Source organism: Pieris rapae, chromosome 6, assembly GCF_905147795.1.
Source record: "Pieris rapae chromosome 6, ilPieRapa1.1, whole genome shotgun sequence".
Taxonomy (NCBI): domain Eukaryota; kingdom Metazoa; phylum Arthropoda; class Insecta; order Lepidoptera; family Pieridae; genus Pieris; species Pieris rapae.
Window position 1 is genome coordinate 8,556,277 of NC_059514.1, and position 19,182 is coordinate 8,575,458.

The 19,182-nt window shown below is 33.1% G+C and overlaps 1 protein-coding gene across 1 annotated transcript; it reads left to right on the forward strand.

Annotated features, from left to right (window-relative positions):
* The first annotated feature begins 350 nt into the window (after nt 1-350).
* Nucleotides 351-1,591, forward strand: LOC110992964 (protein FAM177A1). The gene is made up of 2 exons (XM_022258990.2): nt 351-768; nt 1,304-1,591. Exons 1-2 carry the CDS (start codon nt 604-606, stop codon nt 1,571-1,573), a joined length of 435 nt encoding a protein of 144 aa, XP_022114682.2. The 5' UTR covers nt 351-603; the 3' UTR covers nt 1,574-1,591.
* The last annotated feature ends 17,591 nt before the right edge of the window (nt 1,592-19,182 follow it).

The window sequence follows — 19,182 nt, forward strand, 5'->3', positions numbered from 1 at the left end:
AGAGCAGAACAAATTATTACATATTCTGATATTTTTATCAACTGACTGAATGAATAGTAATTTTGATAAAGAAAAATCTTTTAATCTATTTCTTTGTTGATAAAGAGTAGTGAGAAAGTGTGAGAGAAAAAAAAATGAACTAATGGACCAACGACCGGTGCGCAGTGAATAAATACGCGGTGTCTCGTAAGTTGCCTGTTTCATTGGCTGTGGGTTAACATCGATGTTCGATTGCGTTAACATCGATGTTACGATATTTTTGTATAGCAACATGGATATAAAACATGAATGTTTTTGCTTTCAACTTCGATGACCATCGAGCATCCCTACTGTTAACAAAATATTGTCACCTGTCATATTTAATACAATAGGAGATGGCTGTATGGACTAAAGTCCTTTGCTTTTCCCATTAGGGATAAATTGAAAAAAAAAAAAGACAATAGATTTTGAAGAAAAAAAAAAAACAATAGGAGATTGTTATTGAATATTAACTTACCAATTTATTTAGGAAAAAAAGAAAACTATGTATACTGTACTACTGTAGTAATTAGTATATTTGCACCAGTGTTACGCGTGGGTAGGTTACCAACATCTTTAAAAACAATGAATACGCCTAAAGCAGATGTAAACCGAGACCAAGTAGATGTGACGATAATAAACAAACAAGTGAGAGTTATTCACTGTTCTGATGGTGTTGAAGAGGAAATCGAAGAAACAATGTTAGATGAAATTAATATCTCTCAAAATGAAGTAGAAAATGTTGAGCCTGTAAGTATAAATTCAACTTTGTTTTACAATACATAGTTCTGTGTCACATTATATTTCGTAAACATATTTAGTAGCTAGATTTTGAATAGGAGTTTAAATATTTATCTTTTTTCTTATAAAATAAATGTTGTTGGTACAATGTATCTTATTGTTCTTATAACTAATAAACATTCTTATGAGCCATTGTAGAGCAGCATATAAATCTGTTCAAATGGGACATTACCCTTTAAAGTTTAAAGGTTAAAACTGTTTATGTGTCATATCTCCATACACTCACTAATAATAGAGACTGTTCTGAAGACTTAAGTCTAAAATCAAAATAGAACAAAGTTCTAAATATATAAAATAATCAACTTCTTTTGAGATCACCTCTTGTACGAGAAGAATTTTTCATACAGTATTAAGTTGAAGTATGTTCTCTAAATTATTGAAGTTAAAAATGTATGAATGGTTTATAATTTAAATAACTGTTCGAGTATTTTAGTTAAAGAAATATTTTCAGGTATATATGTTTATTATTTTTATATATTTTCAGCAAACTCTCTCTTGGGGTCCTTGGGTCTCTTACTACACATGGAAATCTGGTACCAAATTATTAAATGTAGTTGACTATGCTGGAGAAACATTGGCTGATTTCTTTGGTATCACAACCCCAAAGTACCAAATTGAGATAAATGAATATGAGCGCATGCAAGAGGAAAAGAAGAGATTGGAAGAAGAGTCTGTTGGTTGGGTCCCAAGAAATATTGGTGGTGACATACCACTGGTTTTGAATGAACCCGTAAGGGATAAACATGCAGTTTAAATTAAAAAAAATATAACATAAAAATTATTATAAAAATGGCTTCATACCATTCTCCAAATATTTATTATCAAACTTTGATAAATATATTGTAATAAGTCTATCTAATCTTTTACTTGGCTTATAAAACATAGTCTCATAAACATTCAACATATATTAGTAAACAAAAAAGTATATATTTCTATGTAAGAGTAAATATGGCTCATTGTCAAGTATTACTTTAATAGGCAGTGTTAGCATTTTGGTGAAATTGTTCACAAACAAAAGTTTGTACAGTTAAAGGAAGGCATTGTAAGTAAAGTGGCATGTCTTGTCAACCCTTGCGTGTGGTATATTCAAAGTTATGAATAAAACAATTATTGATGAAAACAGCTGCTTAAATGTAACCTTACATACCTGAGATTACAGAATTTCCATACAAAAGTATAATTTGGTTGTTCAATTGCATACTATATTTTTGAATTAAATTGCCTGTAAATAAAAAAAATATTTCCATAAATTATTATACTAAGTACATAATATAAATGGGATATGTGTATGGATCTGTGATATGTTAAAACAGTGTTTATTTTATAATTGTTAGGTATGCTAATGCATCAAAAATAGTAATGTTTCTTAAGCAGTGCTGAATTCCAAAGAATGTATGTAGCATATGTTAATAATGATATAAGGACTAAAATGTGGCCAAAGATTTTAATAAAGTTTTATCATTAAATAATGTGTTTGGAGACACCTCTAAAAGATTGACAATATATTATACAATTTAATTTCCTATTAAGTAAAAAAGAAAACTTCTAAAATCAACATTTTTTTTATAATTTAAACTGCATGTTATGTCCTTATTAAATTAAGATTTCTGTTAGTATTATATAAATTATAGGTAATAAATTTTTATTCAACAAAGTATGTGATGTTTCTTTTTAATGATAAGTAGTGTGGTGTTTAATCAGTTTTCGAGCTTAGACACCGATTTCCAAGTCCTGGCTAATAATGCAGCGTAGTAGTACTCTAAGTTTCGAAGTTTCCTTGGCAATTCGCAGGCTTCACGGAGCGACCTTTGATTTCTGCTCGTTGGAAAGACACAGCTACGCATTTCTGGACTATATGGGTGACTGATTTATCTGTGCTGAAACAGACAAAGAGAAGTTTATCATTATTTGTAGATTAATTATGTTCAGACTTAGAAGTCGCTTTGTCATACTACGTCTGCGTCTTTGTTTGCTACTGACAGTGCTCGTTTCTACATGATATTTTCTGTAGAAAATTTGCTATGTGATTAGCGATCCTATCACCGCGTCTATGAGTGGTGTGCTATGGCCTGTTTAGAATAGTTGTGTTTGTACTGAAATGTTTTTACCCATAGGAGCATAAGTAAACTATTGTCGCCTCCCATTTAGTAGTCTGTCAATTATTAACGGAAAATCCTTTTTTTTCCAGTTAGTTCCTTTACTAAATTAATGTACGCCATAATATATATTTTGATAAAAAATTATCTAATGTATTAAGACACACAACGCCATGTAGTGTCGGTAGTTGGAAAGTCTGAAAACAAACTGTATATGTGTATATTCATTCAGAAGAGTATTTCTTCTTTAATGACGCGATATTAAAATTATACCTAGTCAAAATAGAGATTAAACAGATATGAGAGATCTAAATTTCTTAATTAAGTTTCCTATTGTAATTTTAAATTGTGAGTTAAGCGCCATCTAGGCGGTCGTTGTGGCGGCCGTGGTCCTCGTAGGTGCTGTGGAGCGTCCTTGCTCTCGCAGCACTCATTGTTGTGTGTCAGTGGTGACGCCTAGGTAGGTCCTCCTGGACCTCGACCCCTTGTAGCTGAAGCGGAGATGCCTTAGAGCTGTCACCAGCCAAAGATTATGGCCTGAGTCTTGGTGGCATTTGCGATCAGGCGCCGCTCAGCTAACCAGGCGGGTAGAGCGTCCGGCGATATATATAGCTGCAGAGCTTGATGCCTGGATGACGCGTTGGTGACGTTGGACGTGGTGTCATCCGCAAACAGTGACACCGCACACCCCGCTGCGACTGGAACGTCAATGGCTCTGACCCCTGCGCTCTCCCCCTCGACGGAGACGTAGAACCACGGGTCGAGAAGGTAGGAGCGAATGATTGCCACCACGCGCCGCGGGATGTCGGAGGTGAGGAGCCTGTGCACCAGTCCCGCGTGCCAGACCCGTTGAAAAGCTTTCTCCATGTCGAGAGAGGCAGCCCTCACCTCTTTTTTGTTAAGGGCGGCGGTGATGTCGTGCAGTACTCTCGACAGCTGGAAGGTGGTGGAATGTTCGCTTTGGATTCCAAACTGTTCGGGACTAGGAGTAAAGTTCCGCCTGATTGTTGGCAGCAGCATGGCCTCGAACTTATTTTTGATAACCAAGATGGCGTTCAACATTTGTGTCGCTTTGATTCGGTTGACTAGAGATTATATTTTAATAAAGTAGTAATTACACGTTCATTTCCCATGAATGAGAATTGTTATTTGGTTTATAGTTTCTAGAGATCTTTTGTTATTACGTTGTAGATATTGTCTGATGGCCCATCTTTCGTAAAAAACCTTAAATTCGTTGCAAATTAGGGGACCTGCCATCTGGTGAGTAGTAGAAAAACTAAAGTTTATTGCCGGACGTCAAGTTTTACAAATAAAACTACAGATGGCCATTCTATAGCGCCTTCACTACTCAAGATTTTTCAATTCTAAGCTTAAACAAATTACATAATATGAATTTTACAGACTGGTCCTTACTGTTTCAGTCAAAGTAACTTCAAAACATTTTTATTCGTTTGTTTAAACATGATCATTTCATCACTTACATTATTTTTCTCAATTTCGTTGTAATTGATAAACAATAACCGAAATCATGACACGAAACTAAATTAATATGTATTATGAAAAATTATTCGTTAAAATATTCAATTTAGCTTAATTTTTACTTGCGCATCATCATACACAAAAAACGTTCTTATTGTCAATCCAACAAAGTGCCTTTTCGTTATTGTAAATGAGAGTAATAAATTATATGTTCACCCAAACACAAAGAATCGTAACTACTCGAAACATATGCAATTTATGTTACACTCTACTGCATGGCGATAGAGTTTAAAATAGCACACCTTTAGCTCATATATTATTGTTTGACGGTGTTTAGCATGTGATATGTCGAAATGTAAACGGTTCGAGCTGTGTCCGCAGATCAATATGCGTGTTGCGCGAGGGTGTTTAGAGTCGTGCGATTGGCTAGCGTGTGTGGGGCGGAGCTCGTATGTGAGGCGCGGTCTTTGCCGAATTTTGGCGCGAAATCGCGCGTTCCATTTTCAAATCAAAGCTTAGGTTAATCATTATGGCCGCGGTATTGATTAATGCCCAGTGACTAATATTTTACGATAGAGTAATAGAAACATGAATATAGGATTTTTGATGTTATTTGTATGAATGAATGGATTTCGATCAAAATTTAGTTTTATTTCGGTTGTTCATGCTTGAATTTTATTTATAGATATTTTGTTCGTTTGCAATTTTTAAAAATTTTCAAGAACAATAATATGTAGTTATAGATCTATATATCTAAAGTAGGTGTATGTATAATGGTTTTTGTAAATCCTATTTAACTGCTCAGACTTATAATTATTAACTATAAACAACTTATCTATAATTCTAATATATTTACCATCTTACTATTTAAATTATACCTATATCTAGTGAAAAAACTAGAAAACATACCTACATGTTATTATGAGTAATCATTTTACACGATCGTTTCTGTCATAATAAATTATATAAACATATCCACCAACACATTTATTCACCTTTGATTTTTTTATGCGTGGAACTCTATCTCTTCTAGATATCTAGTCTATCTACTTCCCAGCGTTGTCACTTTATTTTGACAGTTCTAATAATTCTATAACATTTAAAATTACGAAAGCCATTTCTGGGTATACTAAAAAAATATAGGATATTTACCTACTGTCAAGTTCACCGCCGTAGAATGGACTAGAAATCTCTCAACTCACTGCCAAATTTGTCAGTTGCTAATTATTTTCTTTAACAAGAAGGAGCTGCAATTATTATCTACAATTGGCTAGGAATAAGACATTACAGTAAAAGATACGTTTAGACTAGTGTCTAGGTAGTTGTCTAGTAGTTGATAGTTCAAAAGGAGACTTGATGAAATGGTAGCACGCATATACATTATTACAATTTTATATCACAGACTATAAAATCTATAGAACCTACTTAGAAATAAAAAAATAGATTGAAAAAAAAAGTTTTGTCAATATGTCAAACTTCATACAGAGCATTTGAAACTAGAATCAAGTTTGATTGACGTTCTACAACACGTGCCTATATGTAGGTAGGTATAGTAGAACCCACCTATTGCTAAAAGTTTCTTTCAGACACCTAACATAGAATTATCAAAATGTGTATTTTTGTGAGATATAGGGGCGAATAAAATCAGCCCCGTTTCTATAATAGGTCTTAGACAAATAGACATCTAGACTTCAAAATGTACAAAAAAGTATATAATTCAAGGGGGCAACCACATAATCTAAAATTTTACGAGTTTAATTGACTCATTAATACATGCTATCTCTCTATGTTTTAATTATTGTATTGAGCTGTTTCTTTATACAATTCTTATCGGCTTTACCCACTAGCCTCCTTGACCATTGGCTGACGTCACCCTTGGTAATACTTGTTAAAGTAAGATTTATTCTGCTACTAAGAATAGCCCCAATCAGAATCTAAGCGATAAATCAAATTAATTTTTATTTATAACTCACCCACCATAATTATTAACTAATTCAATAATTCGTTAACAGCGTAGGTCATTCCGGACAATGTATTTACAAAACATTGTTGTAACCGGTGTTGCCAGTGTAAAATTTCCCCTTTTGAAAAATTCGCAAGTAAACTAGAATTTCTGGTTTAGATTCCATTGTCCAATAACTCGTTGCAAATAAATGTTTGCAATTTAAATTCATAATCAGAACGCGTGCCAAATTTTAGATGGGCGTAACGTTATTTTAGTAGTTTTTTTAAATATTTTAACTAATTTATATTGTATCCAAGCCGGATACAATATAAATTAGTTTAGATATATTTTAGAAATAAGATAGATACTTAATGAGCTAGAGATAATGAGCATAGATACTAATGGCAATTTGAAATATGTAGTTTAGAATACAAACACCAAAGTGTGTTGAATTAATAATTTTCGTTTCATGACCGTTCACTGACCACGGTTGCTTCAGAGCACTAAATCTAGAAGCTTACGGTATCTATAACGTTTTATTATTCGTAAGAAACCCGGATTTTAGTCATTCAAAAATATCTATTTTATATAACCTATATAACCTCATTGCTAAAATTAGCTATTCGGGTCTATTTTTAAACGTAAGCCGCCATATTCTACCAACATGATCATTTCTTTCCACTGCCAGCCCATGTCCTTTAAGCTGAAAAAAAAAATTAAATGTTTACATTTGTTACATTAAATATGATCTATGATAAAACCTTAATTTAATTTTAAATTTTCAAAGACGGTAATATGAGTTATTGGCTATGTATTTTTTGTTTATCAAATTATTAACACAGACTACGTACCAGCATTAATAATATGTATTGATATTAGCATAATTTATTATCTATATTCTATGCTTCATTCAAAAATCGAACGCAATATTCAAATTCGCAAACCGATCGCGTCCCTATGGCAGATGTTCTATTTTCAACTTTGCAATGTTGTTTATTAAAAAAAATCTTTTGTGGCTATTTAAAAAGTAAAATTTTCACAATGCACCATGCAAATTAGATGCAAATCAAAGGGCAATATATGTACGCAAATCTAACCGTTGTGTTCAAGACATAGTAGTTACATTCGTATAAATAAAGTTCTAATGCAAATATTTTTGTTATAGAGATGTTATAGGATATTAAACTGTTTATAGTTAACATAGAGGTGATTTTTGTTTGGTGAACGAAAAATTTGCATAAACGCACACCTTTCGTTGATCCGTTTGAGTGACAGGGTTTTTGAATGAAATTTAAATCTGCATGTAGGTACTTCCGTTATGTATATCATTGTTATTTTTCTATTATTAGTTTGTACATAGACCAGAAAAATATTTTTGTACACAACAATTCATATCTATCTCTTCATATTTGAAATATATTTGACTTACACTTACAAAATAAAAATATTGTTTTTCAAGAAAGTAGAACATATAGGCTTTTAATACGTTAAATAGAGAACATAAACGTTTTTAAGGTTTCCACAGAATATTCACAGTTTAAACTAATATTATTACTGCGTACTGTAGGTATGCAAATTTGCCCCATTATTAATATCCCTAATGGGGGAGCATTTCCGGTGATAGATTCCGCTTATTAATAACTGTTGTTATAGGGTAAGACTCAAAGTAAATACTGAATTGAAATGATGTATGAACTGGAAACAAAGTATTTAAGAAATCAATTTTCAAAGTATGATTGTTTCTAAGAATATTTATATTATATGCGCAATACATTGTTATTATATTTGTTTTAAATTGTGTATATAAACTTAATATGTTTTATCTGTTAACAGTTCTGCAAGAATGTTCAATTGATAATAATTTATTTTTCTTAACTGTTAAGTACTATTCTAGTCGATTATGTTTCTGAACCAATTCGACTTAGGGTCGTAAAAAAGCGTACGAATTCTTAAAAAGGCCGGCAATGCACTCGCGACCCCTCTGGCTTTGAGAGTGTCCATGGGCGACGATATCACTTACCATGAGATAAACCTTCTGCACGCTTACCTGTTCTTTAAAAAAAACCATTAGTATTATATTTCATTTATTCTATAACTCGCTATGATGTTAGAATTATTTTTTAATATAAACTAATTATAAATGGTAAATTACTTTCAGTAATAAAAACCCTGTAGGTAACTTGAATTGTAATTCTGTACTGAACTTCCGGGTTATATTGGACGTCAATCATTTGTTTATTAATGTCATCACTTCACAATTAAAATTAAGAACTTTTGTCCATGTTAGCTACAAATATGAAAAGAACGAAGAAGGTATCAAATAGCCACTCTTCTTGCGTCTTCATCCATTGTTTAACTTATAAACTCATCCAAAACACAAACGCCACTTAGATTCAAAGCAAAAAAAACCTACAGCATTATATTACAAAACGAATACTGTATCTGCTTATATGAAATACGGAACTTTTTGGAGCATAGTATATAGAACCGGTTTAAAAATTCGCAAACCAGTTTCCAGCCCTAAAACGCACTTAAGTTCTAATACGAGTACAATAGAGATGGGCAGTGGCCAGTACAATAGTGTACGAACCGATTAATTCGCTACACAATGACCGGGGGCTTGGGGTCCGAAGGTCATATTTAGGTAGACGGGTCAAGGGTCAGTGAGTTGGTAAATAGCCTGCCTATTCCGGGGGAGTGACCGTGGTAGTGAAGTTTTGTAACATTTCAGCTGTGACGGCTTGAAATTTATGTTCTGTGGAACGTTGTTTATGGTGTATAACGGTTGACGGGTTTTACATATCTGTAATTGTTTATGACGTAACGTTAATTAAATTATTGATCGGAAGACTTGCTTAAAGGGTTTGTACCAGGCATAATATATTTAAGAAATTGCTTGATTCATATACTTATTATAGATAATTTATTTGCGTGAGTAATCACTTAAAATAATTTTACTTTGATAATTGCGGATTGCAGGTGGGCTAGGTAAGGAGTATCGGTGTAGGTATATAATTAGGTGGTGCGTTCAAATTCAGTTTTATTCTTATTTTCTCGATGTGAGTATTTCTTATATATTCAGAAACGAGACTTACTACAGATCGTCAAAGATCAAAGATAATAATTAGATGATCACCCTGAGGGCTTAGACAAGATGCCCCAACATTAGTGTATTGAGAATTTCCAAAACAAAATTTTGTATGAATGTTTCTCGACACGAACTGTCATTTGCATACAACTTAAGCTTTCGACTGTCTACATACACTACTGTTAAGGCATCTTGGCTAACCCCCAGATCATCTAATTATCAGTGACAAAACAAATCGAAGAACATAATATGATACTTAAAGCTAAAACACATGTTGGGATATTATAAAGTAGACAATGAAATTATTTATATTTCAAAAATGTGTTATTAAGACCATTTTTAGTTCGATAGCTAACAACGTCAATAGATTCAAAACAAGATACCAAAATTTAATACAAGTCAATGGCCCAATAGTACCGAGGACTATAATGTCATTGAAAGATAGTATCTATGGAACCATAGAATAGTGTGACGTGTGAAGTGTGAAATTATTGATATTATCTCTGACTATTCTCTATGACAATGGCGTTTTGTCCTCGAAATCTACTACTGACTGCTATATTTAAATTGAGATTTTTTAATGGATTTTGTTTAAATAATTGTCATCGTTAACTATTTAATTAATTTGGTAGTAGTTCAAGCAAAAACACTATTGTAACTTAATTATTGATTTTAATAGAATAAGACGTTCCGTTAAACATTTTTAACCAGTTTACTTATTATTATAATTGTACGATATTCTTAATGGGCGGATAGATACAACCTATTTGCTGTCGTTAATTTCTTTAAGAATCCCTTCACCAAATGCGACAAGATACTCACAATTGTTCCATGTGCCTCGTACGAAGATGAATTACCTGCATAATTCATTGTTGCTGGTTTTATCTAACTATGACAGTAATTATGACGTTGAGATTTTCTACCTCAAAAAAGGGGATGAGAGAAAATATTTGGAAATATAACGATTTAGATTTTCTTTGAATGATTACCTAAGTATAGTGTCGTTTGTTTAATGAAATTCTTTTCTTTTTTTTCTGTTTGTATATTATTTAGATATGTTTTATGTTTCAAATATATTGTTTATCTATGTAACACGTCAAGAATTTTTATTGTGTAAGTATTTTGTTGTATAATACATATGTTAGCTATAAGTAATAAATAAATAAGTTTAGTCTAACAAATCGTTGCCGAAATTTAGAGATGTAGATGAAATAATAGCTTAACCCTTCAAACCAATTTCATATGCAGCCCGGTGTCTCATTTCAATATCGTAATAAAAAAGATAGAATTTACCCACGGTTCTTTGGGGTCACGTTTTTTTAGGGTTAATTTGCAACAAGGTGCATCGCGCATCAATGATTCAAATGAGGATAGAAAAAAATCAGGGGTCGCTTTTTTTCCCAACAAAAGATGTTTGACACTGATGTGTTGGGAATAACGAATCGTATGGGTGCTGGACATTTGTGAAGTCATCTTTTATTGCATTGTCTGTTTTGTATTACTTGGTGAAAGTTGAAAGAGATATCGATTTAAAAAATACGTTTGAAACTTTAACAAAGCTTTCTTGTTGGTATTCTCACCCTCAAAAAATGTTATTGGTCTTATTATTTTAATAATTATATCATTTAGTATTCAGTATTTACGATTTTCTTAACCAACACAGTAATAGTAAATATAATAAAAAATATTAAAAAGAAAATCAAAACAAATTTAAATAGTTTAGTCCCTGTGGTAGCGTACCTTTAACGCTGACGGATAATAATTTACATATTTTTTTCTTATACATTACAACACTTCGCATATACAAAAAGGCTTAAATGCCGATTTATATCTTAATCTACATCGATAGTCGAAATATAGGAAAACATTTTTGTCCTAACACTAGTGAACCCGTGTCCATACTTTCGGTTCAGTCATTGAAATTAAAGTTAACTTTCTTACCTACTAATTAATATGAACGTATTTAACATATCCAAATTTAACTTCAAAAAAGGTGTAGGTACGTTTTTCGGCAAAAGCTTCCTTACCATACTTGTCGAATGTTTTCCTACCAAAAACAACAACGCGATCCCAATTAATCAATCAATTCTTAAAAGGCTGGCATTCATGCCTTTTGGTTTATATGTCCATGGTCCATCATGTGAGTCTCCTGCCTGTTTGCTCTTTGATCTATAAAAAACTCATTGTAACAAAGATTTTTTAAAGAACGATGTAATTATTTCGATACCATTTATTGTTCAAAGACTCTCAAGACATCACTGGCCATCGCGTTTAAAAGATATGTACCCTAACATCCTCTTTCGTAACTAAAAGGTTGTAACATATAGGCGGTATATAAACAGATAGCGTATCAGCGAGCGGGCAATTTCAACGCTCTGTCCTGTACAGGATTTCCCTACGACGTGTGCCTTCAAACAGGAAAACGTCACCCCCGCCCACGCTCCGCTTAGCTGACGAGCGTGTGGTAGAAGATAGAAGCGACATATTTAATATAAAGGAAGTATATGTACTACGTATTTTATATTAGCAGTAGCAGGATTTGGTTATAGCCAGTCGAAGTAATTACAGTGAGATTACAAGTTTGCTTATAAACTTAAATAGCAATATGTTTATGGACATTCTTTTTGTGTACGTACTTAGTATAAACCTGATAATACGCGATTTGCAGTGATTACGTGTTATGCAACGGAGATGTGTAGTCGTAAGTTTGGTTATGAAATTGTTACCAATTTTATGAACTTCCGGCTTTTTTTGTATTTATGGGTTAGGTTAGGTCAGTTTTGATAAGATGCTTAAAGGTGAAAGAAAAGACACTTCATGATTACATAATATTATATTGTCATAGGTTTAAAGACCTTATTTCTTAAAAAAAGACAAAAATGTCACTTACGTGAGAATAATACTTTAGATAAACATTACATTGTAGTCGTTCTTAAAATAATCACAATAAAACGAAAATTAAAAGTAAACGAAACCAAAGACATGAATAAAAATTAATTATAAGAAATTAAATTAGATGTAATTTTGTCTAACATATTCACTTAGCTTCGATTTAAATAAATTGACAGAAATAATAATAACATTTTTTAGTATTTGTTGCTAGTTTATTCTACATCTGTGCGCCTTCGTAGGTAATTTTTTTGCCGTCGTTCGTACGAATTTTACGTAATGCGAAATAGCTCGCTCGAAGCATACTTCTATGAGTCACATATGCGGTTTGGAGAAAGTTAGACTAGTGTGGAGAGAACTTTTTATGATTTGACAAGAATACATGTATTTAAAAATATAAAGTTGTCTTTATAATTTAACGCTATCGTCTGTACCCTAGACCGTAAGCCGTAACCCGCTGCCTCCCTGCTTAGACCAAACAGGGTGATCTATGTACCGTCATGATATATAGTGCCCCTTAAACTTAAACGGATTACCTTTGATATATTACGCGAACGCAATCCAATCTTCGATACACGATCGCTGATTGCTTTTTGTTGCTCTAATCACTTTGTCATGGCGAAGTCATATTGCAGCGTATATGAAGTTAAAATCGTGATTTTTAAGAAATACGATTTACGATTTTATTTATAATCGTGTGTGGAATATGAATAAATAATGTTTTGTCTCATTTTGCATAGTTATAATAGATACATGCTAAATATGTCTATTACAGATCAATTCAATCTTTTTAGGTCTGTAGCTCCAATTTCCATAATCATGATCATTTGTCAATGTAATACGTAAGTCACCTACTTGCCTATCGTGTCAGGCACCGGCCGTCGATTTTTGGGTCTACAGCAAGCTGGTTCGCGCGAATGAATTTGCACAGCCGAGGATCGACCCTACGACCTCTGGGATAAGAGTCGCAAGCCTCTAGGATAATTGCACCATGCAAAATATGTAACTTTATAAGTGATTTGAATAATATGCAATAATTCGTGAGTTATTAAATATATAATCTACGTTCACGTGGAGATAAATTTTCGAACCTATATTTCGAAAATCGAATCTGTAATCTACTGTACATTGGACTTAATTTATGCGATACACGTAAGTAATGTATGCAATATACAAGCTCATATACATCCCGGTCATGACAAAGAGCGGTAGAGGACAGGCGCAGGCAGTAGTTGTAGTGCACTTCATTTCGAATGCCTGTCCACGCGCTCCCCTAGACCTGTATTGAGTGAGGATTGCGAAGGAAACTATACGGCATATTTTCTGACAACTTGCCTTCAATAAACTCGATGCTGAATAGGAGACAAATTATATGAATATTCATTTCAAAGCTTTTCTGTTGGTACTGTTTGAGCAAGATTTTATTGATGATTAATTGGGGATTGAACACACGATCTAAAGAACTTGACGCTTAATCAATTGTTAGTGGTATCAATTTCTCTTTATCATTCAGGTAAAGAGATCTTATTTGGTAAAGGTGACACAAATAAACGAAACTGATCCTCTTTTGTTTTAGATATCATTTGTCTTTTATTAAGATATCTATAGAAAACAGTGTCAGTTAGAAATTAGGAATATTTTTCGATTAATATTTCAAAAAAGATAACTATTCACTAGTCCTTTATAGCACATCCATAGAAAGTGTTTCCTACGCATGGCGCGCTCCTTGGCGCTGATGAAAGGACGTGTGATGCGTTCCCTTCTATTGTGGCTCCACCTGCCTTGTTACTGAAACCTTTCTGATCATTGTTTGTACCACAGTAATAGCAATCTCGCAGATTATACGCGAGGTGCTAAAAGTATTGTGGACTTTTTGCTAGAGTACCTGACACGCGGAAAATGATTGACTTTGGTCACATTTTGAAGCTCAAATTTCTGTAACTTGACAGCGCAAGACAGTGCGACAAGAAAAACTGAGGATCCTGCTAATTAATATTATAATACCTTCAAGTCTTAGGGTCCATCAAGAACAGAGCGTACCAATTTTTAAAAGGCCGGCAACGCATACGGCGACGCATGTCCATGGGCGGCGGTATCACTTAACATCAGGTGAGCCTCCTGCCCGTATGTTCTATAAAAAAAAACAAATCCAACACATTTTGCGTATAAAGTCTGTAGAATTTCTCGTCATTGTTGAAGGCACACGTCCCCCATAAAGGACAATATTAAAATACCTCTCCGAATGGTAACTCCCGGTATCTCATAATGAAAATACCCTTTACGGAGGACGCTTTGAATATGCAGGGTGTTCTATAATGGAAATAGATATAAGCCCCCCAATTATCCCGTTTTCTATAAAAATATACTTGTTCTTCTAAAAAGTTTTTATATCAAAATTTTTTAATATCCCAACTTTTGTGGTGCGGGACTATCTTCGTATATTATATTAAGGAAATTCCTAATATGTATATTATCTTAATATATATATTTCTTGTGTGCGTGTGTATGTGACTGAACTCCTTCTAAACGACTGGACCGATTTAGACGAAATTTTTCGTGTGTGTTCAAGGGGATCTGGGAATGGTTTAGATTCACAATTTTGTCCGCTGGACAATGTTTTTTTAATTAATTTTCAATTTATTAGTTGTTGTTGATTTTGGAATGTTTTACATTGGATCCGACAGACGGCGCTACCATCGCAGTGTCAAATTTTAAATAATATTCGAATTTTAATTTTAGTCTGTCCCGAAATTTAAAAAAAGTTATGTTATCATTGTGTTATATCGTGTGTGACCATGTGCTGGATCGTTGCGATCGATCGTGGCGATATTGTCATAACATTTGAATAATAATTTTCATCAAAATGGCTTATTAAAAATTGAAATTTTGAAATTAAAGACGTGTAGACAGGACAACGTCTGTCGGATCCGCTAGTATATATGTATATTACTATTGCGACTTGAAGCTTCTTAATATTTCGGGTGAATGCTCCGTAGCTACCTTTATATCGATTTGTTGCTCCAGATCGCACCTGGAGGCTAAAATACAGGACATTCTGTTCTCTGATTGATTAAATTGGGCCCGTGTTATGTACTTAGTATTTGGTATGTTTGTTATGTAGTAAAGGTTACTTAATTACAGAATCTTGTAATCAAATTCATCAAGGATTAAAAAACCCAGTACATTCAGCCAATGATGATTAATATTGGGACAAGGAAAGCGATTTGGACTTTAAAATATGTATCGGATATCATTCAAAACATCACTAGAATACTTAAGCTGCCATTAGTCAAAGAAGGTTTAGGCTAGTTGATTTTAATTAACACGATACCAGACTCATTCAATAACTGTCCAATGCATGTAGTAGCTACATTTAAGAATATGCAAATATTTAAGTGAATAAAGCGTAGCAAAATCAAATAAAAAAGAATAATGTACAAATTTCTCATATTCATATTTCACAACCCCATTACAACTAAAGTTAGTACTTGAATTCTAGTTTAAACAAGAGTCGTAAACAAAACCTAAAGTTATTTACATTCAGGTGAAACAGACAATTCGTGGTCCGTTGCCATGGTAACGGCAAGATGGCCGACGTCTGTGGTTCCCAAGTTCGCATCTAGTTCCAAATTGTTTGGCGAGTGTTTTGGAGCTATGTATGTAGGAGTGTGCATAATTATATTATGTATGTACGGCTCCACTAATTACGGGTAGGGATAGCAACTGAATTCTTTAATATTAATTTTAAATATGATGTTTAAAATTATTTACGCTTGGAGCAAAGACCAACCATGAAAAATGTTTCGCTAAGGAGCATTTCTAGTAATAGGATTCTTTTACTGTTTGCGTCATCAAATCAATGAATATTAACGGAAGCAAACCTCTACCTCAAACGCTCAGGATATTCTGGCCTGAGCGAATCTCGAATTATCTATGAGAGGTCAATTGATCGGCATTATAAAACATCGTAAGTAGAAGTGGAAGGGCCGGCTTAGACGTGGCCGCTCCAGAGACACCAAGTCACTTTGCCAAGCTTTCATCTGGATTCTCAAGGCAACGTGGCTGCCAAAACTGACCTGTAACGAAAGATCACGCGAGTGAAGAAATCTTGTATGACCTGGAAGAGCTACTCAAACAAATAATTCTGGTTTTCTATGCTGCATGCCCTCTGCTGTGGGGACATTATTTTTGTTGTATTCAATAGAAGTATTATGGGTCGTAAAAATCACAGGTGCTGAGGATCTTCAGAAGACATAAGAAATATTATTTTAAGACCAGTCTCCTGTACATTATTTCAAAGCATCAAAAATAATATATTTTTTAATTACAGTTCCTTTTCCCTGTTTACGTATATACATGTAACAGCTAGAGAGAGAGAGAAAACAGAAAATCGATTTCGTTTACACCTTTTTTAAATGCAACTAAGTTTTTTTCTATCCATACCGCTGAAGGATTACTTGAGGAGGATTTAATAAGAGCTGCTTAGATAAGTGGCGGCTTCGGGACGCGGGAGGCGAATTACTAGAGAGATTACATTTGACCCTTATATGTATTTATACCTATTAATTTATATAACCTTTATTAGGTAAATGTTTATTTGTGTATAATGTTTAGTGAGCTTTGACTAAAACGCGTTATTCGGAAGGGAGGGACAGATGGAATGATGGGATGCATGATATTTAACTAACACTCACAGGGTGTATATTTATATAATTAAATGTATGTATATCTAGATTAATGCTTTTATTATAAAGCGATTGATAAATTCGGTAGTGGGCGAAATGTGGCTAATTTAAAAAAATCGTATTATTAAGCAAATTACCAGTTAAATCTAAAAATTGTGATTTTTTTGTAACATTTAAGGTTATCATGTATTTTGAAATGATTGTAACATATTCTGTAGGTGAAGCAGTATATATACTGTGGTGAATAAATAATGAAAGAGAAAAGCTATGTAACGATGAAACTCAAAAACGCTTGGAACGATTTCAAGAATGCTGCATCTAACCCTTAGTGATATGTATTAGGCTATATATTCTTTAAATAAGTTTGTTCTAATATCCAGCAGTGCTAGCTCATCAGTAAATATTATATAATACTATAATTATAGAAATATAAATACAGTGGCAGTCTTGTATGTACATGATTAAATTATGATAAAGTAATTTTTGTGTGTCGGAGGTTTTGAAACGAAATCGCTTATATAAAACACACCTTTTAAGTTATATTTTTACTATTAATTTACGTGATAACTTTTGTTTTTGACGACTTATCTTTACGAATTATTACGACACACAGTACTAAAATATCTTACTGCCATAGAAAATTAGCTTTTCATATGATATTATTGTAAGATTTTATATGTATGTAAATGTCACATCTTCAAACAAACTTCGATCACCGGATAATCCGGATTGTAATATCCGGCTGCTCCTATATCATAAAACCTTCATTTCGCTTCTTTGACTTTGCGTGTGGTATGAAATCAATTAAGATTTCAATTTAAAAGAAATGTACATTAAAATATTGATTTATTATGAAATACGACCCTTTTAAGGTCTAGGCCTCAGATTTATATAGGTAAATATGAACGTTAGAAAAGAAGTAAAATTAATTCTAAATTTACATTTACTACGAGTTCGCAAGTCAAGGGCGTAGAGCGTGCTAGAAGAACTGGCAAGAAACTTTGTGCCTCTCTTTTTAATCACTAAATTTTGAGTCATACAAATTGTTTGAACTGGAGCAAATCAATCCCAAGGATTACATGCTGGTTTCCTCACGATGTTTTCCGGGTGCACAGCCGGGGTTCCAACTTACGACCTCGGGTCAATTTTATTGAATTGCGTAAAGATTATTGACTAAAACTGTTTATGACTGAGACGTTCGCAGTACTGTCAATTCACAAATCAAGTATTACTAGATTTTTTATATATTATCGTTCTTAAAAAAACAAAAGTTTATTGAAGCGGAAAAGGTGAAAAACACAATAGAAGAAACAAAAACATATGTATGTAGTCAATTGCCTACGGCGAACACCTACGCCGCTACGAAATAATGTAATTTATGCTGAGACAAATGGGTGTAAGATAACTCGATACTTAAGTGTGGGTTCCCGTGGGTATAGAAACAGAAACATTAATTCTAAAGCAAGTACGTGATTTGCCATCTCTTAATACACCAGCATCTCTCCTGTTACATATAATACATTTGTTAACTATGATCAAATCAAATCAAAATATCTTTATTCATATAGGTAAACATGTACACTTATGAACGTCAAGAAAAACAAATTAAATTAACTGTAAATTTACATTTACAACCAGTTCGCAAGTCAAGGGCGTAGAGCGGGTAAGAAGAACTGGCAAGAAACTTTCCGCCACTCTTTTCAATCGCCAAGTTTTTAATACAAATTGTTTGAACTGGAGCAAATCAATCCCAAGGATTAGGATCATTTAAGTATTCGTCACATTTATAAAAGGCTTTATTAATTAATTAATTAACTTTTAACATTTACTTTTTTAATAAACAATATTCCAACCTTTAATTAGGTACATGACTCCAAGTCAGTTCCAATGCCTGATTTTTTTTAAATCTAAAAAATTATTGTAAATACTATATAAGTATCATCAGGTAAATGTAGTCGGTACCGTTTCCATATTAGTGAAAGAAGTTATTTAAATTAGTAATTTCTATATTTATACAAATAAATCGGAAAATATGTTGCTAAGCGCATAACTTGACGATGGCTGTAGTATTACTTTTATCTATTATTCGAGCATTATTCCTCGAACTCTGAGGAAAGTTTGTGGAAAAAGTGCACGGAAAAACCTAGATACCAGAATCTGTCTGAAACTGTGAACGCAACA